We start from the raw sequence: 24537 nt of genomic DNA, 5'->3' as shown, positions 1-24537 counted from the left end.
CGATTCTTGATTACTAGGGCATTAGTATCAACCAAAATTTTTCTTTTTCTTTAAGATGGTATGATACAGTGGTGAGCTGTGTAATCAATGATTTGGCATCTATTTTACCATACTTTGCCCCAACATCGATTAGAGCCTGGCTGAATTCAAGAAATCCATTCCTAGCTATCATTTAAAAGGGCCTAATATCTTTTGCGCAAAGAGTTAAGGAATGATCTATAAATAAATGTCTGTTTTTCAGGTGTAAAACAAAATATCAATTTTCATAGATTTATCATCACATTTATGTCTTCTTAAATAAGATGAACCATGATTATAAATATAGGATAATATAAACAATTTATGCATTACACATAGCCAATATTTATCTTATTTTCGTCAATAATGATATTAAAAGACCAAATATCTGATTTTAAACTATTTGGGTTAAATGTATATATTACCTTTAATTTTATTTATTATATCATTGGTATTCATTCTTGGTGTGATATTTTAAGAATTACACCTAAAATAAATGTAAAATAATAATTTAAATATTATATTATGGTATGTTAGATTTGCATTTAATATAAATTTTTACAATTATTAGTTGCGTATATAATGATTAGAATATTTGCAAACACATATGCAATTTATTTATTCCACCATAACAATAAAACCATAATTATATTATGTAATCGATGCCATGGGTGTTATGTAGTGTTAACCTTCACCCAATACTATATTAATCATAAATATATATATATATTATCATAAATATATATAGTCATTATAATCATATCTAATTGACGAATATAATAATTCATAATGTATAAAAAAATAGTATATTAAAATATATTCCTACATTTCCCCTTTATTAATTGAAAGGTTTCCAAAATATTTCTTTATTTATAATATTTGCTAATTTCTCTCGGACAAATAAATTCTTACTTATAAATTAGCAATTAATATTTTCTCAAACGATTTAGCAAAATTATTATATTTAATTATATATTGAGATCCAAACAAATTAATAATGAGAAAAATTCATTTATTTTTATATTTCAAAATGAAATTTTAATATGAAAATGAAATCTATTTTAAAATGAAAATCTTATATTTTAACATGAAAATCTTATATTTTAATATAAAATATTTTAATTAAATCGATGCCTTGTTGACAAATATATTTTTATATAAATTGTAACCTAATTAGATTGTTAAACATGCTTTAAATACATATTAGTTAATAAAATCAATATATTTATTCACCAATAACATTTTAGAGTATTTGACCAGGTCATATACTCCTCCGGTCAATTGACCAACTTGCCAAACCTACCTAGAGGCATCCATAATTTAAAGTTGCTTGCTATGGTTCTAAATTTTTTTTTAGCTCGGTCCGGGTATATTAAAAAATATTTTTAGGACCGGCTCAGGCATTTTAAAAAAAATTAAATTACGTAAATTATATAAATATTTATTAAACCAAAAAATAAATATCCTGGTCTGGACCTTGAAAATGGGAAAAATCAAATTCGGGTTATTCCAGCGTTGGAAATAAATAAATTTTAAATCCTAGCAGGGATTAAAATTTCGACCTTTGCAGGTTTTTCATATATATTATATCAAATATATTTGTAATAAGTTTTCTCTTTGTCCTCTTAAAAGTTTACACTCTTTGATTCTCCTTTTATATTAATTTCTGGTAACAAGTTTTATTTTCCTTTATCTTATATTTTTCTTTCTTTTAAAACCACGTCTTTTTTTTCCTTTTATTATATATATTCTTTTTTCTTTCAAATCAACTTTTTTCCTTTCAATAAAAAAAACGCAAGACAAAAAAAATAAATCGTAAGAATAATTTTATTTCTTTTTTCTCTATATATTATACATATTTTCTAAAATTAATGCATAATAATAAACAAAAAAAACAATAATTCTGAGCACTAAAAAAACAATATTTTCCACAACTAAATTTAATAATTTTAAAAATTCGATATTTTACTACAACTAATTTACATAATTTTTTTAAAAAAACGATATTTTACTACAACTAAATTAAATAATTTAACACCAACCCAACATCACAATTTCCCTTTTACGTTCATTAATCTTTTCTATTAAAAGTCAAGTAAAAAATAATAATAAATAAAAATGCTCCCTTTTAAGTCAAAAAATTTAAGTAAATACTTTTAATAACCTCCAAAATGTTTGATTTATATATTTTCATTTTCGATCTTTATTATAATAATTAAATTGATAAAAATAAAGACTCTATATATCAAACCATTCTAATTGATATTTTATTAATTATATATTTTACAAATTATTTTTTATCAAATTTATTTTAAAAAAAAGAATATTAATCCATTTTTTGTATTCTTTTTAACGATTTTGGAGACACCATTAATATCCCCTTTTCGTACAATGACAATGCTACATCGATCTAAAAATATAATTTGTTTTTTTTTAAAAAATTAATAAATTAAATTCGGTATGAAAAATATAGTTATAATAAAAAACTTTTTCGTGCGTGTCTATTAAAGGAAAAGATGAAATTTTAACGAAGTTGGGATAATTTTGAATTAAATGTTCTATGACAGGTAAGAGCTAAATTTTTTTTATAAAAAAAACAAATATTATAATCACAATATAATATAAACGCATAATAAAATATAAATCGACCAAAAATAGATATTTGACCACCATACTTGAAAATGAATGTAACTTCTTATGATAGTTATATAAAGTTCAGATTATATTAATATTAGTTTTCCAGGAGTTGTGGACTCAAAGACAATATAAGTGCGATGATCTAGGTTTTTAATCAAATTACTCTATAAATATTTAGTTCAAGTGTATAAGTTTGTAGCCCGTAAATTATCTTTATAAAAATATAGCTAAAATTAAATTTTTTAATTATTAATATATATCTTATTAAAAAGAATTTTAAAAGCTGCATATAAAACTAATAACCAAAATTTAGATTGATATTTATTTACCAAAAGTAGATATAAGGAAAAGAGGAAAAAAAGGAATCACCACACAAATTCCAGAGAAGGAAATTAGGCAAAATCAAATCGCTCATTGGCCTACCTTCAATAAAAAGAAGGGGAATGTATGCCTTGGTGCAAAAATTTTACTAAATGGGCTGCAACAACTGGTTTTTTATTTACATCTAATAATTGTTTCAAAAATTTTCATATATATTGATTCTATATACAAAATATTAGTTTATAAAACAGATAAATCCTTTTTAATCTTAATTGCTCAGTGTGAATTAAAATTAACGCACCGGAAGGAAAAACCAGTGTTAAAATAAGGAAAAAATATTTTTATAATTGCCTTTGGTCTGTAAGAGCTTAAAAAAGTGTGGTTGACAAATAATTTATTTCTTTAATATAACTGACCATATAAGGCTAAAAGCTAATCATCTCATTTAAAATATTGACACATATATTTTTATTGTAAAATATAACAAAAAAAATCACATTTATTTTTTTCTTTAAAATATTTCGATTTTTCTTAAACATTTCAAATAATTTAAATTTTGGTTCCTTTAATTAATTTATTATTATTTGAAAATTGTGTATAAAATAAAAAATATTTAATTATTATAATATATACAATTATAAAATACCAACATTGGATTTTGAAAATATCGGGTCGATCCGAAATTTAATGTAGGTACAGCCCTAATATAAATTTGGACCTAATATTTATAGGATTCTTAAAACCATGGTAACTGTATTGGCCATTTGAGCTAGAGCTTTAAAATTTTGATTTATATAAATTTTACAAATAAACCACATACCATGTTTCATTAATTTAAAAAAGGGTCATCCAAATTGCTGATCAATTTCCCAATGCAAAATTTATCCATTAGCATTCGAAAATATAATATCAATTAGAGGTGGGCACGGGCAGTGAAATTACGCGTGATACGATGGGTCACGGCATGAGGGTGAATAAATTGTAAATTATTAGGCGTGAGGGCCTTCTTACATTTTTGTCGGGGGGTGATTGGGGGTGAACATAAATTTTAATTTTTAAAATTTTTTTTGATGAATAAAAATTTACAATTTTAATTATAAATTATAATATATATTTCAGAGACCTGCAGGCCAGACCCTAAGCCCGGGTTTAGGGCTAGTCCGGACCGTATTTTAATTTTTTTTAATATATCCGGTAATCTTTTTTAAAAAAATACCTGGGCCGGGCCTGAAATTTTCATTAAAAAAATCTGGGCCTTATGAAATCCCCATTATTAGCTATAAAAATCAAAAAAAATTTTTTAAAAAAAAGCAGGGTCGGGGTCGTAAAAAATTTTTGAAAAAAAATCCGGGCCGGGCCGTGCAAATCTTTGATATATTTGCTAATTTAATTCTTTTTGAAAAAGGAATAATTTTTGAAAACAAAAAAAATTACACATACAACATTTTTGTCCCGTCTTATAAAATTTCAATGAATGAAAAATAATTTAGAGTATAACAACTCTCGTTCAGGAACTGAATTTGATAATTGTAATATTATAACATATAATTTTGTTGATCATTTTTTTCTTTGGGTTGAGGGGGTTGGGGGGGGGGGGTTAATCGATTTTTATGTACAATGTTTTCAAGTATATATTTTATTTCATATATGAAAAATCATCAATATTTTTGCGTAAAAAATCTTTAAAAAATTATGCATTATTTTTGTTTCATCAAGAATATCATTAGCGTCTTTTAATAAAAAAGAATAAAAATAGTTTGAAATTATAAAATATTTGTGCAAAAATTCTATATTACTAATGCCTAGAAAGTAGAAAATCTCATAATAATCAGCAATACGCAAAAGTAATAAATTTAATTTAAATGTTTTATTTTCATTTAACTTTAATTTATACTAATCATTTGCACTCAAATTATAATCAGTCAAAATTAAAGGAAAATTGAACATCTTAATAACTTATTGTTTAAATTTTCTTACATTTAGCTATAAATCTAAAAGATAATAGATGCAGTTTAAATTGTAAGGAATATAACTGCATTCAAAGATAATGAAAGGATACCATGTTCAGGCCATATATTATATAACATAATGCATTATATTTTTGGTAATTGCTTACCTGAAATAGCTTTAACATTAAGTATAAATGGTATAAAAATGATAGTGCAATATTTTGAGGAATCTGCAGCAAGCTAAGACTTTCAATAAAATATAATAAAGATGGAATTATGTATATATCATGATACAAAGTTACTTAAAATAAATTTATCTGCTTAACAAACATAAAATAGATTAGCGACCATTGATAAAAATATCATATGCCAATTAGATGATTTTTTATCTCAAAGAATGCTCAGATAATCTGAGCGCAGATTCTCATCCCACATAAATGAAGTTTATTTATGGAAACAAAAATTAATGAAATTTAATCAACCTTCAGAAGGTGGTACAGTAATAATCAAAACTCTAAAAAACAGGACATATCTCTTTTAAAGGAAAGATTTATTATGCAGCCACTACATAAGATAGGCTTAATTTTAAGTCCAAATTTTAAAAGTCTTAAGTTTTTAAGAGATGATGAAAAGGCGGATACATATACAACTTAAAAATGCTAAATGATTTAAAATTCTACGATATGCAAAAGACAATGCCAACTATCATTTTTAAATTTTCCAATTCATCCTGCATAAAAAACTGTATATTCTCTAAATGTTTAATTAGAGAATTTATAATTTGGATGAAGCCTTAACATCTACCGATGAAGTTGTATACTTAAAAGATTTATCGCTCATAAAACAAGCAGGAAAATTCATTTCTTTTTTTGGAGAAAATTAACTAGTATAATTTTGTTTGCCCTGGCAAGTTCTGCTTCTAGTGTAAGGTTATTTTTCTATAGCCAATCGCTTATTAAAGGAAAGGCGAACATAATTGAAATAAAAAAACATGGACATTCTTCTTTTTCTAAGTAAAAATTTTGATTTATAAATTTGTGTTATTAAAATGTAATTAGAGAAATAAAAACTATGATCGAATAAATTCAAAAAAGCGTAAAAGTATAATAAAATTTTGAAATATCGTGAATTCTAGGGTGTGATCAAAATATTGTCCTTCGTGAGTGGGCGGGTCGTGAATAAAAAATTAGGCCCATACCCACCTCTAATATCAATTAGACGAAGTTCGCAATTTTATATAATTCATTCATAACATTCAAGTGTAAACGGAATGCTAGCTAACGAAGGTCTGGCATTTAGATTATGCAGTGAATTCCAAGGCACTGAAGCAAAGTAAATAATAAATCAAATACTTACATCGAGAGTGATCATAAAGTATTGCATATTTTTCTCCCTATAATTTCGCCCGTTTTCCAAATTGTGATAAACGGTGACCGCATCGGAAACTTGGTTTTTTTCTCCGCCTTCTTCGTCAATCTTACAATCTGGGCTCATGACTCTAAAACAACCATATCGTAGTAATTTGACTCTTGTATGCGAATCGAGGGTTGGAAGGAGTGATTTCTTACTTAAAACTTTTAGAAAAAGGATATGTATAGATAGATATTGATTGATAAAGTTTAAAAAAAGTAAGGTTCAATCTTGTTCAATTGTTATTATAAGTTGGAGGTTTGAATTGTTATTGACCTATTGAGGAATTCAAAATGATATTTACCGTCATTAACCGTTTTTCAATATATTGTATAATAGTTCAGAGATATTGGGCTATTTTTTTAAAATTCTTCGACTTTGCCATAAGAAGAACACTTACTAATTGAAAATTTGAGCTCTTATGATGTACATCATATCTCCCATCATTATTTCATTTGATCAAGTATTTTTTATCACTTTTCAAATAACCACATCTTTAATAAAAAATGTCTGAGCTTTTATGAAAATCTTCAAAAAATAATTTCAAAATTATTGGCTAGTGTTATTAAACGGCTCGATTTAGCCGATTTTAAATTAAAATTTTAACAAAAATAATATTACACAAGCCTTGAGATTTAGTTAATAGATGTCCAAGTCTTTCTGCTATCTATGAGCAAAATCTTCAGGCTTGCGTAATATTTTTAACTAAAAATTGGGTTATCCGTTCTCAAAATCGAACTGTTTAACAACACTATTATTAACGCATGTTTTAATTTAAAAAAAATACGCTTTCAAGGAGGTATTTAAAAAAAAATGTTCAATTACAGGAACAAGTAATAACCATCTTCGTCGTAGGTATGCGCTTTTCAAGATTTATTCATTTGATATCATCATATCTGTAATTTTATTGGACTCTTTATTCGCTAATGTGTTAAATTATTTTCAAGCATTTCATAGTTTTCGGCTAAATTTTTAAACCTTTTTAGATGTATTATGCAGCATGTATCAAATAGACCATACTGAGAGAATTGACTCGTTAATTTAAATAAATTCCGTCATTTTTTTAAAAAACCCTGGCATTATTTGGAGTGCAGAAAAGGCAATAATTTCATTAAGAGTACAGCGATGATAATATTTTTTATAGAATATCTACAATATATTTTGAAGATTCATAATTAGAAATATTTCACAAATTCATCACCAATTATAAATCTTCAAATGGCAAAATTTTCAGCCGTTTCCAATTTTTTACCAAGGTTGCCGGCCAGATCTGGTATATATTGTCTTTAAAATATTATATATAAACAAAGCATTACTTAAATATAATTATATTTTAAGATCAAGCCATCCATATTAAGAATTTATCTTATTGTTGCGGTGTTTACAGAGGGTGGGTACTGATTTTTAGAGAGTAGGTAGAAAAAAGGGGTTTGCCTCTATTAAATTTCTGTCATGTAGAAGAAGCTTTGTTAATATATTAATTTCGAACGAAAAGATGTACCTTGTATAGGAAATCTGAGGAGGAAAAGTTAAGGCGCCTCTGGATAGCTATGGGATCGGAGTCTTCGGTTTTAAATCTACTTAATTAACTTAAACATGTTTTACAATACTATTTTATAAAAAAATGTTAGTAAGGATCTGTTCCCTTCCTCAATATTCCTAAAATATAATTCCAATTATAACAAATGATAAATATGTAATATTCATATAGCCAAGGTAACACTCATGATTATTGATTGAAGCTTATCAATGATCAGAACAATATCCCAGACACTTTTTGGTATGAAATACATACAAAAAATATAAAATACATAATATAGATAGGCGGCAACAGGCTTTTAGATATTAAATGAAGTTTTGTTAAGATAAATAAAAAAGCAAAACAATCAGATTTACAATAAAAAAAACAGTTGATGTACATGGATTCGAACCGAAATTTTCAGGGTAGGTAATGTTAATTTTTACAAACAAGACTATCCACTACACGTTTAAAGTGAAATTTTATTTGTATATAATTTAATCGACTATTTAATTGTATGCAATTAAATTTATATATATTAAAAAGAGAAGTATTATATCCTTAACTTTAATGTTTCTTGATTTTACATCTCCATTATTAGACTTAACCCTCTATTGTGTACATCATATTTGAATACACATACCATAAAAAAGGAATAAATTTTAATATAAAATTTTTTACGGTTTAATACACAACACATATTTTATTATTTCTATAGTTAATTTTGTCAAAAATGAAAGACAGCTCTCAATATAAAAATTCTAAAATATGTAGTTTACAACTTTCGAACAGTTGCATTTTTTCCATTTTATATTATGCCATTTCTCTTGTACAAATTTTTAAGGAAAAAGTAGTTTAAAATCCTATTAATTAAAGGTAAAAGAAATGTTTTATATATAAATAGATTGTTATATTCATTAATAGTGTTTAAAATTTAAATTATAAGATAAGTGTACCCAGATACATAATGCGCACAAATGCAATATGAAATGGGCTTTTTTTTATTTATTTTATATTAATAAATGTTCTTTATTTGCTATCTATAGTAAAAATATACTGTATTCGAGAAGATAGTTCTAATTCTAATCTTAGCAGCTCATCAGATGAGAAACTTGATTCAAGATCAGCAGATGTTGATTATACGGTATTTATTGTAACCACTAAATTCCAATTTTAAATTGTGTTTTGATAATTGGTTCTGTTGTATAGAACTTCAAGTATTACTCGAAAGAGAGTATTGCTACAGCGAGTGCTAATAGAATTTATAATTACCAGTTTCCAACTGAAAAGGAATTCTAAAAGATGGAGCGTGGATTCACATAAGATCACGTAAATGTAATGTTGTAACGAAGTTCGTTTTTTTTTGACGAACTTTGAACGTGAACGCGTTCCTTTTCTTTGATGAACGCGTTCAATTTTAAAAACACTTTTTATTTTTATTTATTTGAAAAATTAAAATTAATCCGCATTTTTTAACAAAAAAGTCTTATATTTTTATTTATTTGAAAAATTAATATTTAATCCAATTTTTTAACAAAAGAGTCTTATATTTTTTAATCAGCTGTTTTTACTTTTTCCTCTTTCATGCAATTAACGTACCATAACGTGCTACTGCTAGAGAAGATAATATTAAAGTTTATTAATTGCATGGATATAAATATTTCATCATCAGATTCTAAAAATCAAAATTCAATATTAGATGAATTAGAATTACCATGGCCCAAATATCATAAATATTTCACTGTTTTAAAATCAAAAGGTAATTCAATAGTTTTTAGTATAGCTAACGCTGTATTAACTGCCAAGCGTTCATGCCTATCAGATGAAAATTTTGAAAAGCAATTATTATTAAAAATTAATAAGAAAATTTTTTTATAAATTTATTTTTTTATCGCTCTATTATATTGTATTTATAATTATATTATCAAAATAAAACTATTATTTTTTATCATGGCTAATATATTGTGTTGAAAAATATGCATTTATTTATATTAAATTAAATTTTAAAAAAAATTTATCATAAAATTTTGAACGCATGAACGCGTTCATGAACTTGAACGCGTTCCTTTTTTTGAATTTGAACGTGAACGCGTTCGATTTTTGTCAATGAACGATGAACGCGTTCGATTTTTTTAAAAATGTTTACAGCACTACGTAAATGGTATCACCGAATAGTATTCCATATACTTGATATGATGCGCATAAATCTTGGTTAATATATCGGCGAGATTTTATAGCTTTAAAGGTACCGGTAAAAGAACAGATGCCATTATTAAAATTTAAATAGCAGATACTCTGTAAATTTAACAATAATATGAACGCTAGCGTAAAAAACGAATATCAATTGACACCGAATATTTAAAATTATCTAACAAGGGGCCGACAAGTCTTATTACGCAGAAAGAAATAAGACAGGATTTAATAGCACATTAACCAAAATATAGTAAAATGGCGCGGTGAAAAACCTGGATGTAGCTACGAAAGTGATTTGTACTAAATATGGTGTATAATTATGTTTTACTATAAAAAACGATTTATTTAAATTATTTCACGAAAATTAATATAAATTTGTTTTATTACATTATTTATAAAATAATAAAATTATATGTCTTTATTATGTAATAGGTTTGAAATAAAAAATATGATACTTTTTACAATTTTTTTTACGGTTTAAAAATTTAAAAAAAAATAAATTATTTTTAGTTTATTAAAAGCCTTTTAAAGACAAATAAGTTTTTTTAAAAAATTATATCATTTATTGATATGTCGCGCAATAGAGGGTTAATAATCTTAAAAAAATAAAGATGAGCTCTTGAAATAAAACAATATATCTCTTGCAAAGCATTATTAAAATATTATCCTAAAACATAGAATATAATTAAATAGTTAGGTTTTTACCATTATCCATATTATAATATTAATAATTTTAAATTCATGTCATGGAAATTTTTACTTTAGATTTATGGCTACTTCAAAACAGGGGCATATAAAAGTCTCACAACCCACCATTGGGATTTTGATTGTGAGATTCGAAATCTCATAAAATCTTATTTGTTGTTAAACACCAAAATAAAAAACTATTTTTAATATGGGAGAGTGGCTGATAACTGGGATGGGCTTTGCAGACCTCCACCACCAATATCTATACAAATTAATAAATAAAAGAATTTCCAGAAATCCTGCATTTCTTTGATTGGCTGTTATTTTTGGGAAGATTTTTTAAGGGTTAGTTTTTTAGGGGATTTTAGTTTAAGCGTTTATTTTTAAAAAGATTTTATTTCAAGGATTAGTTTTTGAGGGGATTATATTTTAAGGGTTCATTTTTAAGGGGATTTGTTAAGTAGTTGTAATTGTTTTTTTTTAATCTCCTTTAAACTATTTGTTTTTTTTGTTTTGGTAATGACATTCAAATTTTAAATTGTTTTTCTTTTCTTGTTAATGACATTGAACTATACAAATTCTAATCGTTAATGACATTATACAAGTTACAATTTATTTCGAAAAATCATTTTGTTACCTTCGGTGATAATTTAAATTAAATATTATATTATATATAAACAACGAATTTTATTTGTATTTTCAGTTAAAAATAAATTTGATTCTTTAATAAAATAAACCTGATTCTTATATTTCCTCCGATTATGATATCGAATTCTCAGAAAACAACATGGTGGCAGTCCGCTACATACTCGATGAAATCGTAAATAAATAATAAAATATGAAACAGGTTCCCAATAATAATGTTAATATAAATATTGAATTTCCGATATACTCAGGCAATATAGCGATCTTTTTTTAAGTAGATTAGAAGACATATTCAAGGATGCTCAGATATCAGACATCGAAAAAGCTGGATCCTTCACAATAAGATTACCAGACGAAGAATATATCAAGCTCAAATCGATTTGTTCACCTACCGACTTCATCAATCCATCAAAAATTCAGGTTATTACACCCGAGGAAATCTACAAATTCGAACTTATTATTATTTAACGCAGCTGTACAAGGTAAAAATGAAAGTTACATCAATTGAATAAGTAGATTATGCATTTTAAAAATGAGTGTTTGCTAGATGATAGTAGAGTTATTGAAAAAGTAAAAATTTCGTCAATCAGCAAAAATATTAGGCAGAAAATTACGTTAAAGGAAAACATTACATTAGCAGAAGTTCTTACTTTAAGAGATGATTTTGAGGAGTTAGAATTAAAAGAAAATATAATTGTTAAATTTGAAAATATTTCTTTAAACGAAAAAATAGAAGATGAAACAACCGTTAAACATTTAGAAAGGCAAAGAGGTAGGAAAACAGATGAAAATAAACAGATGGTGAGATATGGAGACCATGACGAAAGACAAAATTTACAATCTAATTATGATAACAGACAATCATGGACAACAAGAGGCCACATGACTTTCAAAGAAATAATTACAATCCTAGATATCAGAACTATAATGCGAGTTATAGATTTAATAATGATTATAATTACAGATATAACAATGATTCAAGATTTATTCAAAGACATAACAATAATTATAATATTGGAAACCAAGGAAGAAATCAAGTATGCAATGGTAGATATAACAACGATTATAATCAATCACGATACACAAACAAAGTAAACACTGTAAATATAGAAGAAGATGATAATGATAAGTTAGAGAAAAAAAGAATATAATTTATATAATTTGAACATAAACAATATGGATGCCGATAATGAAAACACAGCATATAAAGTTACAGTATATTTGAAGGACGTACCAATGCAAATAGATACAGGTTCTAAATTCAGCATCACTGATTCATATTACAAGAAAGATTGGAATAAAATTCTTAAATAAATCGGAAACAAAATTAACTGGATACGATGGAAAATTGATAAAAGTGTTAGGTACTGTCCAAGTCAAGGCAAAATTCGAGAACAAAACCCAAATTTTAAATGCTTATGTAGTCCAAAGTGACAAGATTGCACTTTTGGGAAGGACCTGGATAAATCGAGGAAGATTATGATAATATTATACCATAATTAATTCCAGAAACGAACACAGAAGAGATGGTACAAAAAATAGATGGTGAAATAATTGATGATAAATTATGGAGCATACCAAAAAAATTTAAAAGAATAGTTAAAGAAACTATTATTGATAAAGAATTAATGGAAGTAATTAACAATATAAAGAACAAAACATATAAAAATATGGAGTTGGAACTGAGCTTAATTAAAGATTTTCTCTTTAAATAGAATAATAATACCACGAAATATGAGAAAAGAGATGTTGCAAGAGTTGCTGAAAGGTCATCTAGGTGTTGGAAAAACGAAATTATAAGCGAGAGATTATTTGTGGTGGCCTGGTATAAACGCTGAAATAGATCAGGAGGTAAAAAATTGTGATTCATGTAATAAATATGCAGATAATCTATACCTGAAAAAATAGTGAGTGATAATAGAACTAACTTTACTAGTGACTTATTCGAGAAATTTTGTGAAGATCATGGAATTGAACGCATACTCACAGCACCTCACCTCACCACCAATAGTCCAATGGTCAGTGTGAGCGAATGATAAGATCAATGAAAATGAGCATGAGTATGAAAAGGAAAGTAATAATAAAATAGACTTAGATATTAGAAAAGTTAATATTTAATTATCATAACACACCAAACGCAACAACCAACAAGATACCAAGCGAAATGATGTTTTTCAGAATTATAAAAACCAGATGGGATTTATTAAACCACAAGAAGATAAAGTGAATTTTAATCGAAATATCGTCAAATCGAAATATCGTCAAATCGAAATATCGTGATAGGTGACAAAGTTTGGAATAAAACTTTCAAGGAAAACATTAGGAACAAAGGTACAGTAACACGTAAAGATGGGAATTTATCATACGAAATAGATACTGGAAACAAAATTGTAAAAAGACATTTAGACCAGATTAAAAAAAGGTCAACGAATATTATACCTCTAAATAATGGTGTCATAACTTTTTATATAATGTCAATCATTTGTTACTGACATTTTTTGTATTTTGTAAAATGAAATTTTTTCATTAATTATTAATTTTTCTCTTGATTTTTCAAATATGATTAATATTGATTAAAATTTTTGTGAAGATTCCTTTAAAAAAATGATTATTAATTTTTTCAGGATTTTTTTTAAAATAATTATTAAAATTTGGATTTGAAAATTAATAAAATTTGCTTAAATTTTCGCAAAATTATTATTGAAATTTTATCATTATTAAATTTTATAAAAATTTGGATTGTTATATTTTATATAGATCGTGAAATTTTCTCAGTTTTTATATATTTGATTTTTAAATTTTATATAGATCGTAAAATTTTCTCAGTTTTTATATATAAAAATATTATTAAATAATTATTGGATTTTCTGAATAAAAATGATGATTTTGCAAAAGGGTATATTTCAAGAGTAAAGTAATTGATTAAGTTCCAAGTTCTCATTATTAAGTATTATCTAAGTTCAATTTTTTATATTGAAGTTAAGGTCTCTCCTTTGTTTTTGTATTTGAAATATAATTGTAATTTCGTCAGTTTTATCTTCTTAATTTTTGTAATTTTGTTAGTTTTATAATATTTTAAATTCGAAAGAGGGTACAACAGATTTGAAAACAAATGTTAATAATACAATACCTTATATTCTAAATTTTAGAAGGGGAAGAAATGATGTTGAACCAGTAAATCATATACAAGTACAAGATCTGAGTCTTAAGAGTCAAAGACCAATCATAAATGTAATATTGCCTAAAAAATTCGAAAATTTTATAATGAATATGTTATAAACTTCAATTAAAATTAGTTTTCTTTTTTACCCTTTTGTTTTGTCTTCAATACATAAAAATTAAATAAAGTTTTTCTTTTGTTTTGATTAAAGTACATTTAAGGTTAACATATGGTTTTTGTGTTTTCTTTTTCTTAAGGGTTTTTCTTACATTTGGAGTTGTTAGTAAGGTGTTCAGCAAATATAAGTTAGATATTAAGGTCCGGGAGATCGCCCTGCATCCAGAGATATAATTAAGTTCCAGAAAGTATAGGGGGTAGGTTTTATCCCTAATTATAAGATAAAACTAACATAACTCCTTTTTGCAAAAACGTTCTTTTTTCACTTTGGGACAATTTTATTTTAATTTATAATTGCAAGTTTTATTTTCCCTATAAAAGGGACATATTTTTATTCTTAAAGATATACTTTATTTTTTTGTGTTAAAATAATTATTTTCACGATTAATTTGTAATTTGGATATACACTTTTTTATTTTAGTTTTAACAAAATACTTTCTTTTGAAAAATTATTTTTATAACTTTTATTTAAATAAGATTAAACGTTAAATTAAAGTTACGAGTAAATTATTTAAATAATTTAAATGCCTCTTACAAGATCCCAGCTAGACGAACTCCCTACCGTTCAACCCTTTACTGAAGCACAGTCTCTTCAGAATATAAAAATAGATTTTAAAAAAAAATATGTAATAAATAATAAAATATATTTCATTATAAAGAATTTTTAAATTTAAAATAAATTTTCAATAGCTTATAAACAAGATTTTTTTTGTGGGTGAAAACTAATGAAATATACTAGTGATGACTAATGATAACTATCAAGATCAACAAAGGACAAACGAACAACAAATGATGAAGAAACCGGTAAACAAGACAAACGATAAGATGATAGATAGAGGGCAAAAACTTTTTAAAAAAAGAGTGAAATGTTAAGTAGTTATAATTGTTTATTTTTATTCTCCTTTAAACTATTTGTTTTTTTTTTGTTTTGGTAATGACATTCTTCAAATTTTAAATTGTTTTTCTTTTTTTGTTAATGACATTAAACTATACAAATTCTAATTGTTAATGACATTATACAAGTTACAATTTATTTCGAAAGGTCATTTTGTTACCTTCGGTGATAATTTAGATTAAATATTTTATTTATATTTTCAGTGAAAAATAAATTTGATTCTTTAATAAAATAAACTTGGTTCATGAATTTATTTAAATATATCATGGGATTCTTTGATAAAATAAACCTGATTTTTATAATTCCTCCGAATATTATAACTGTTGTATTATGCAAATGATTATTTTTAATATTTAAGCAAAAAAGAAAATATATTGGATAAGAGATAAGTTCAAGCATATATGATTATTCAAAATTAAGAAATGTATTATATTTTAGGAATTGTTATATGAACAAGTATAGAAATTATATTTTGTAATATTATTATTCAAATTGAAAAGATTATATTTTATGCATAGATATATATAAAGAAGAAAAAAATCAGAAAAGAAAAATGATATTTTTTCTTATATACGAAATTGTTAATTTAAATTAATTTCATTAATCGATTGTATTTTACATTAATTAAATTCATTATATATTATCTTTAAATAAATCAATTATTCCCAACCTCGTAGTCCTTCTCTAACACACACACGACTCATAAAAATAACGAAATCCAGAAAACAACAGGATTATATTTTAAGGGTTAGTTTTTGAGCGATTTTAGTCTAAAGGTCAGTTTTATGAATAATTTTATTTTAGGGGTTTATTGTAAAGGTTTTGGTGGGGGGGGGGGGGTTATTTTAAGATATTTTTGAGGAGATATTGGTTCTAGGGTTTTATTTTGAGCGGATTCAAAATTTTAGAATTTGAGGGGATTTTATTTTAAGGTTTAGTATTTGAAGGGATTTTGGTCTAAGGGTTTATTTTGGATAAAAGTTTATTTTAAGGTCATTTTAATTTAAGGGTTTATTTTTGTGGTGATTATATTTTAAGGGTTAGTTTTTGAGGGATTTTAGTTTTTGATTTTATTTTGAAGGTTTATTTTTAAGGGGATTTTATTTTAAAGGTTTATTTTTGAGGGGATTTTAATTTAAGGTTAGTATTTAAGGGAATTTATTTTTAAAATTTAGTATTTAAGGGAATTTTGATTTAAGAGTTTATTTTTGAGGGGATTTTAGTTTAAGGTTTTATTTTTGAGGGGATTTCAGTTTAAGATTTTATATTTGAGAAGATTTTATTTTAAGGGTTAGTTTTTGAGGGGATTTTATTTTAAGCTTTAGTTTTTGAGGGGATTTTAATTTAAGAGTTAGTTTTTGAGGGGATTTTTTTTAAGGGGGATCGAAATCCATTCCAATGTCGAAGGTTCAATAATATTTATTAACATTAAATTTGACAAAATATTTTTTCTTAACACTCGATGATATACCTTGATCAAAATCATAAGATAAAAATCCCTTTTAAACACCACAGTATTGCAGGATAAAGTATCCACAGGGTTCAGGAATAAATTAATATCATGAGGTTGTTATAACATAATGAGTAAAAAAAAATTAATGGGTTAGAGGTAGATTTTGAAAGGAGCTTGCTTTGAACATATTTCCGGGCATGTAGATGCTGTATACATTAACATTGTCAACATGTTCCTAGTAATTTATTTTTTATCAATCAATAAAAAAAATGGTTCATTGGCAAAAGTAAACCGAAGAGCCTGACAAAAAATATCCCAATTTATTATATCTTTCAAAGTATATTGATTAATCCTAACAACCTATACATTTGCAAATTTCCATTTAAACATTTAAAAGAATTTAAATTTGGACTATTTCTTGCCCTTTTTACTAAATAGGCTAGAGCAGTCGTAAAAAATTGCTATTTTTAAGTTGAGCTATCGTTTAAGTTTAAACCTCGATTGAGGCTAAGATAATAGTTTTCGTTTAAAAAATGGGTTATGCCTTATTAGAGTTGGCTCAAAATCTGATAAAAATAGAGCTATTTATCACCAGTACTTGATGATAGTTAACTTCACTCTAAACTTTAAATAAAGCAAATTCAAAAATATTAATAATACTTTTGCTCCTTTAGGCTATAAAAAAAATATGAAAAAGATTTTTGAGTGTGTAAAAATATTAATTATTATAACAATAATAAAGGGAAAGGGGGTTCAAATTTAACACTTTTGAAAAAAATAGTAAAAAAAAATTTGAAAAGGGGGCTAATTAATTTTAAAAAAAATAGGCTTAATTCCACTAGAAATACATCGTAGATACTGAATAACATCGTCCATTCTGCTATACCAATTGTTCATTTCTAAAAAATCTCATTCTTCAATTAATTATTACTGTATAAATTGTTTTATAATATAACTATTAGGATTGTGATATTTGGTGATTTAAAAATGTTAACACTTAATTGTAATATTAAGAAATCTCCAGAAAAATTATCCACATCAAAATAATTTTAAATTACTTCTTTCGCAACTCTCGCTGTTATCCAAATCGTCAAAAATAGAGCCCATTTTTTCATAAATATTTAAACATGGTGGCAATGAATCCCTCAGATAACAACCAGCGTTACTGGAAATAGAGAATATATCTACGGCTAAGTCAGGTGATATATTTTGCAAAACATCCTGACAAAGAGAGTGAAAATTGGATACAAATTTGGTTCGGAGGCCAACGTTACATTTTGGATCTTAAAAAGTGTTTTAAATAAAAATTTAAAAATGATGATATAAAATAAACAAAATAATTTATTTTATTTCGAAAGATCAACCATCAATCAAATAAAACTTATTTGGTTGAAGATAGGAATTTAAATGAGTGTTTAATTATTTATTTTAATAAAATAAATTTAATTCTAAAAATCAATTTGATTTATATATTTAATAAATGAGCCCCCTATAAAAAAGGCACATGAAACTTGCAAATACATTTAATATTATTATTGCATAAAGATTAAGTATAAAGGAAAATATACAATGCAAAGAGGTGACAGTGAGTGACAGATAAATTGATCAAGTCATTGGAAAAAAATATTAAACGAAATGAAAGAAAATTTATTATACCATTTGACTTATTGGAATCAAAATTTAAATCAACATTGCGATAGGGCAATCCCGTGTACTGTAAGTATCTGGGAGGCAAAGATCTCCTGAATTTTACGTTATTTTGCATTAGACTTTTCAGGGAGAGGTCAAACGCATTTTTGATTAATTGACCCCATGTATTGTTTTGACAAGTGGATAAGGTTAAATGTAAGGAATGTTGTGAATCATTTTTAGCTTCTTTTTTGAATTTTTTATTGGGGTTACCATTTATTTCCCGTGATTTCTCTTGATGAACATAAAAGGTATAAATTTTAAAAACTTGAATTTGTTTTATTCCATGACAAATCAACCAGATTCGGACAATCATCTCAAAAATGAATGAAACTTGGAATGTTTTAATTATTTATGTTGTAAAAGTTAATAAAAGTCAAATTTTAGAGCGCTAGCTCAACCAGATCCAAAGATATAAGCCTTCAAAGTCGAAAATGCGTAATGCGTGATTTCATTAAATCTTGTTTTTTTTTAAAATATAAAGATAGACTTATAAATAATATATCATTTTATAGCCCTTAAATTTTTACGATATCGAAAAAAAATTCCAACGTTTTTCCGGTAAAAATAAAAAATAAACATTAAGAGGATTTTTTTGGGTGTTGATATTCTCTAAAAATGTTTATTACCTTTATATTAAACTATTTAATAAAAAAACTCGATACCCATTTTTGTTTTTTTAATTTTATTTGAATTATTATTTATATAAATAAAAAAGAAAATATAGATGGCGTTATATTAAATATTTGCTATAATATAATATATTTATTAAAAATATGTATTATATTGGTATTAAAATTTCCAATATGATGTCCTGGGGTAATAAGTAGGACGCTATATTTTAAAATTATATATACAAACATTATAAAAAAGATACCTCTTGTTTTAATCTTATCCCATTTTGAGCTTATTAATAGAATTTCCGGAGGCGATAATTTGTAGGTACGTCGATCTACTAATGTTATTATTGGATTAATGGGCACCATATCTTTTCCTCAATTGTGGGGTAAAAGAAGAATGGTGATGGTCTATGGGGATGTAAAAAGAAAATATATATCTCCTCAGTAATTTTATTCTTTTTTAGTACTGTGGCTAACCACCAAAAATCGTCATAAACACATGATACGAATCCTTTAATAACAGGAAAGAGAAATTATCAGCATTTGAGATATTGTTAATTTGAAAGTCTTCTGCATATGAATATATTTTTGTTTTAAATTTACTTAAACTCAAAGGAAATACAGCATGTATTTCCCGATGTTCCTGGAATAGAGCGGGCTAAATTGAATCTTTCTCGTAGTTTAATCTCTTCTAAAGTGTATTATTCGTTGGTTATATTGTAAAATTTATTGATAACATGTTTTGTTTTGCAAACTAATATAAATCAAATGGTGTTAAAATGTGTCCAAAACTGCTGCGCTGAATTAAACTTACTGCTAATCTTTTTAATGTTCCGCCAAGGCCGTCACATGGACCTTATCCATGGGATGTAGCTGAAAAATGCAATTCAGTTGCTACACCAAAATCTGATTGATGATAACATAGATTTATAAAAAAAAATTTTTATATTTCGCAGCTGATCCATCAGAGCAGTAATATATTTTACTTGGCTTTTTGCTGAATTGATTGGTCAAAAAATAATGATAGTATATCCACAACAGTGAAAGGATATATTTACAAATTATGGACTCATTAATTTCTATTAAAGCGCAAAATGGAATAATAAGAGGTGTTTTTATGATAGTTTGAATATAAAATTTTAAAATTTGTTTATTTTACACTATCGTGTCCTTATTATAATCATATCTGTATGGGATGCCTGCTTACATTGCCCTAGGACATCATATTAGTTGTACTCAATTTATTTTTTAATTTTAATTCCAATAGAATTCATATTTTTATTAAAAATATTATATTATAATAATTTTCGTATATAACGCCATCTATATTATCTTATTTTATTTATATAAATAATAAAAATTCAAATAAAATTAAAAAAACCAAAATAGCTATAGAAATTTTCTAAATAGTTTAATATAAATGTAATAAACATTTTTAGAGAATATCAACATTCAAAAAAAATCCCATCCTAGCAATGTTAATTTTTTATTTTAACCGGAAATAAGAAAACACTTGTATTTTTTAATTTTTTAAAATATTTTCCAACGTAAAATTTTAAGGGCTATAAAATGATATATAATTTGAAACTCTATCTTAATTATTTTTTAAAATAACAAGATTTAATGAAATCACGCATTGCGCGATTTTCTACTTTGAAGTCATATATTTTTAGATCTGGTTGAACTAGCACTCTAAAATTTTGAATTTACTAAAATATACAAAATAGAAAACTATCATGCCAAGTTTCGTTCATTTTAAAGACGGTAGTCCGAAAATCTCGTTTTAATCGTCTATATATTTATTAATCAATTTCTTGAAATTTAAATTGACTTGATTTTCCACAAGAAAATATTTCGCGACTTTCTATATCGTTTATGTGGCCAATATCTTGTTCTATTAAAGTTGAGGCTTGATGAATAAATCCCCTGGGCATGTACAGTAAATCCCCAGGTTCCAAGACCGTTTTTATTAAAGGATTAGCCCAAAAATGGACATCAAAATCAGATTTTTCAGAAAAATTATTGCTTGGATATAAAGGCAGCAAATGTTTTACTCTTTCAATCTTGTCTTAAATTTAAATGAGTTTAAAAAATGAAAATAATATTTAATATCTGATAAAAAAAGTAATTATCTATAAAATAAATTAAAGATAATAATTTAACTGATGCAAATGTCACCCATAGAATTATTAATTTCTTTACCTTGCGGTTTGTGGTGAGGGTATGGATGATAAACTTTCCATAGCTTTTTGCCTTCAATCTGCATAACAAATGCATCTATATCGTCATAATGAGGTGCAAATCCTTGGCTATTAGGTGGAGTTAAATACACATTGCAGCCTACCATGGAAGAAAAGAATTCTTGGAGAACACTGTTGAGTCTCCAAATATTATCGCTAAACTTTTGAGGATTTAGGAGTCGTACAGAACATCCTTCCTACATATTTATTAATGGCAAAAAATTATGTTAATAAAGATAAATAATTTATTAAGGATATTGGTAAATAAAGTAGTTTCAAAAATTAGCACCTAACATTTTGAAGATGTGTGATTGTCACAACAACTAAGAAAACATAATATTGAATATAGATTTATCATCAATAATCATTTCATCGAAAAAAATAATAGTTAGTAAATATAAATTTTTCAGTGAGATATTGGAAAACAGCGATATTATCTAACTAATCATCTAATATCTGATAAAAGTATTAGGAGTATATTCTTAAAGAAAAGGACTCGAAAAATAAAATTTTTTGATGAAAAGGTTAGAATGAAAAGGAATATGTAAAAGTCATTCATATTGAATTATCTCACACCAAAAAATCCAATTGTAAAGCTCATAACCTATTATTTTCATATCGTGAAATCTTTTATAAAATTACATAAAGATAATCTTAATAAGGCATACCTATAGGTTAGTCATAATAATTCCCAATTCTCAATACGAAATTAAACAAATTAGAAATATGACATTATGCAATTCTAATGTTTAAATGAAATTCAAGATGGCGAGAATTGAAATAAGTTGCAACTCTAAGTCAAATGGTGGGGGTTAGTAAGAGAAATGTATAAATTGTTTGAGTTGAGATTTTAATATAAAACGTGAAAATTTATTTTGTTTTAGTGCTTCTACTTACGTAGCTTTTAAATACAGTTAATTGAGAAATCATAAACAAGATCAAGTAATTTACTAAAATCAATGGGGAAAGAGCAAACTTTAAAAATGGCCATAAAACTGAAAATTTTCTTTACCCAAACTAAAATATAACAAATAAAATAACTATAAAGAATCCAAATTTTATTTATTACAAACGTTTATAATCATGGTGAAAAATTTTCTAAAAATAGAGGAAGGGGTAAAAGGAATTTTCAAATATTACAACAAAATTGCCATAGCCCTATCACATTAAAGAATGTAATAAAGGAAGATAAGAATATGCTAGAAGCTAGAGGCCTGCATAGGATTTATTATCATAGGTTGGTCAGGTTAGATTTTCCCCAAATCCGAGTCTAGCAAATACGCCTGATTTTTTTTTAAATAACTTTATTTCAATAAAAAATTGAACAAATGCATAAGACATATAAAATAAAGTTTAAAATGCATATTATTTACACAATCATATTATTAAAACATTGGAGCCTCCAAATTACTAATCTACCCAAAATGAGGCTATTTCCATAAAGCAAAATAACAAATACGCAAAAGTGTCAGGAATTATACAAAATATTTAATCCATATGAAATTGTAAATGTGAAAACTGATTTTCATCTCTTTATGTCTTCAAAGTAGTAAAGGGGGTGGGGGTAAAAATTTTATAATATAATATCTCAACATGGGTATCAAATAAAAGTTAATAAAAATAATTCATTATCTCATCACTTGGTCAAAGTGGATATTGTAGCATTAATGGGTTGAAAATATCCTAGCATAATATATCGACACAAGGAGATCGATTGATTACATTGATGCTAATTACTTCACATCTTTAGGGTGAGTGCGTTGAGATTAAAAAATTTTTAACATAATATTTCGAAAAGGAGTATATGGATAAATATAACTATTATTCAGGGTGCAATGGAGAAGCCAAAAAATTGTAACATAATATTTTAATATTGTTAATTTACAAAAGCTAATATAAAGATCTAATGATAACTTTATATTAATAATTACTATGCATTTTAAGACAAGCCCTCATAATCAGTAATTTTTATTTGAGGAACCGACAAGGACTACGACAATGGGGGGGGGGGGGGGGCAGGGAATGAATATCGTCATTGAAATTAGAGAGTGCAGAAGTCCATGGGAGCCAGAAGAGGCCAATAAAAGTTTATAATAATATAGAATAAGAAAAAATATTTCTGAGCTATTAAGTAACTAGTTTTGAGCGTTTCATATATATTTCTGAGCGATTCATTTTTTAATCTGAGCGTTTCAGTTTTAACTGTGCGATTAAATAGGAGCCATTTTTAATTTTCGTCCATTGGAGACATTCCAATTCTTCTAAAGGTTCAGACCAATAAGCAAAATATAAAATGCTATGTTTATATACATTTAATAAATTATCTTTTATCGCATCTGTTTAAATTTTTTGTCTATTTTAATGTTTGTTTCAAATATTTTAGTGATTTAAAATGGTTTAACATTTTAATCAGAGACCTTCATGAGCTGGCCTGCGGTCCATAGAGTGCTTAGTAAAATATTCCTATCAAGCTTTAACTTTGTCTTTGAAGAATCTTTTTAATGGGCTTAGGCCTAAAAAAAATTTATTTAAATTTAGCTTAAAACATTAGCTATAAAAAAATATTGCATTTAATAACAAATGATTACCTAACTACATTGAAATATTGTTATTTTCATTAAAAACAATAGATTAAATTTTTGGATATGGGATTGGGAAAAATTTATGAAACTTATGATGGATGTGTTTTTTTTATTAAATGTGGGCTGGGCTTATAAATTTTTCTCTCACTTATGACCTCTGCGCCTGATGAATAAATCAAAGTTCATGAAGGTCTATGATTTCAATAATTGGATTATTTTCTTTTTCAGCTAATAATTCTTCCTCAAACTCATACCTAAAGGAATAGGTAAACCACAGATATTTTAAATCATTTTTAAAAAAAATTATGATATTTGTTGGATTATAATTGAAAGAAAGAACGA

At 25.6% G+C, this 24537-nt stretch overlaps 1 protein-coding gene across 1 annotated transcript in view; it reads right to left on the bottom strand.

Moving 5' to 3' along the window:
* Positions 1-2276: 2276 nt before the first annotated feature.
* The window catches only part of LOC135928221 (ribosomal oxygenase 1-like), a 29634-nt gene continuing 7373 nt past the window's right edge, over positions 2277-24537 (bottom strand). The window contains exons 7-13 of the mRNA XM_065464615.1: positions 21576-21810; positions 21205-21441; positions 18721-18987; positions 18123-18347; positions 6282-6499; positions 2506-2592; positions 2277-2428 (exon numbers count right to left, since the gene is read on the bottom strand). Coding sequence (XP_065320687.1) covers positions 2345-2428; positions 2506-2592; positions 6282-6499; positions 18123-18347; positions 18721-18987; positions 21205-21441; positions 21576-21810 — 1353 coding nt within the window. The 3' untranslated portion in view covers positions 2277-2344. The remainder of the gene's footprint in view (positions 2429-2505; positions 2593-6281; positions 6500-18122; positions 18348-18720; positions 18988-21204; positions 21442-21575; positions 21811-24537) is intronic.

The sequence above is a fragment of the Gordionus sp. m RMFG-2023 genome, chromosome 4 (assembly GCF_954871325.1).
Source record: "Gordionus sp. m RMFG-2023 chromosome 4, tfGorSpeb1-WG-v2, whole genome shotgun sequence".
Lineage (NCBI taxonomy): Eukaryota > Metazoa > Nematomorpha > Gordioida > Chordodea > Parachordodidae > Gordionus > Gordionus sp. m RMFG-2023.
Note: the sequence above shows the minus strand (reverse complement) of the source record. Positions and strands in the feature narration are given on the sequence as shown.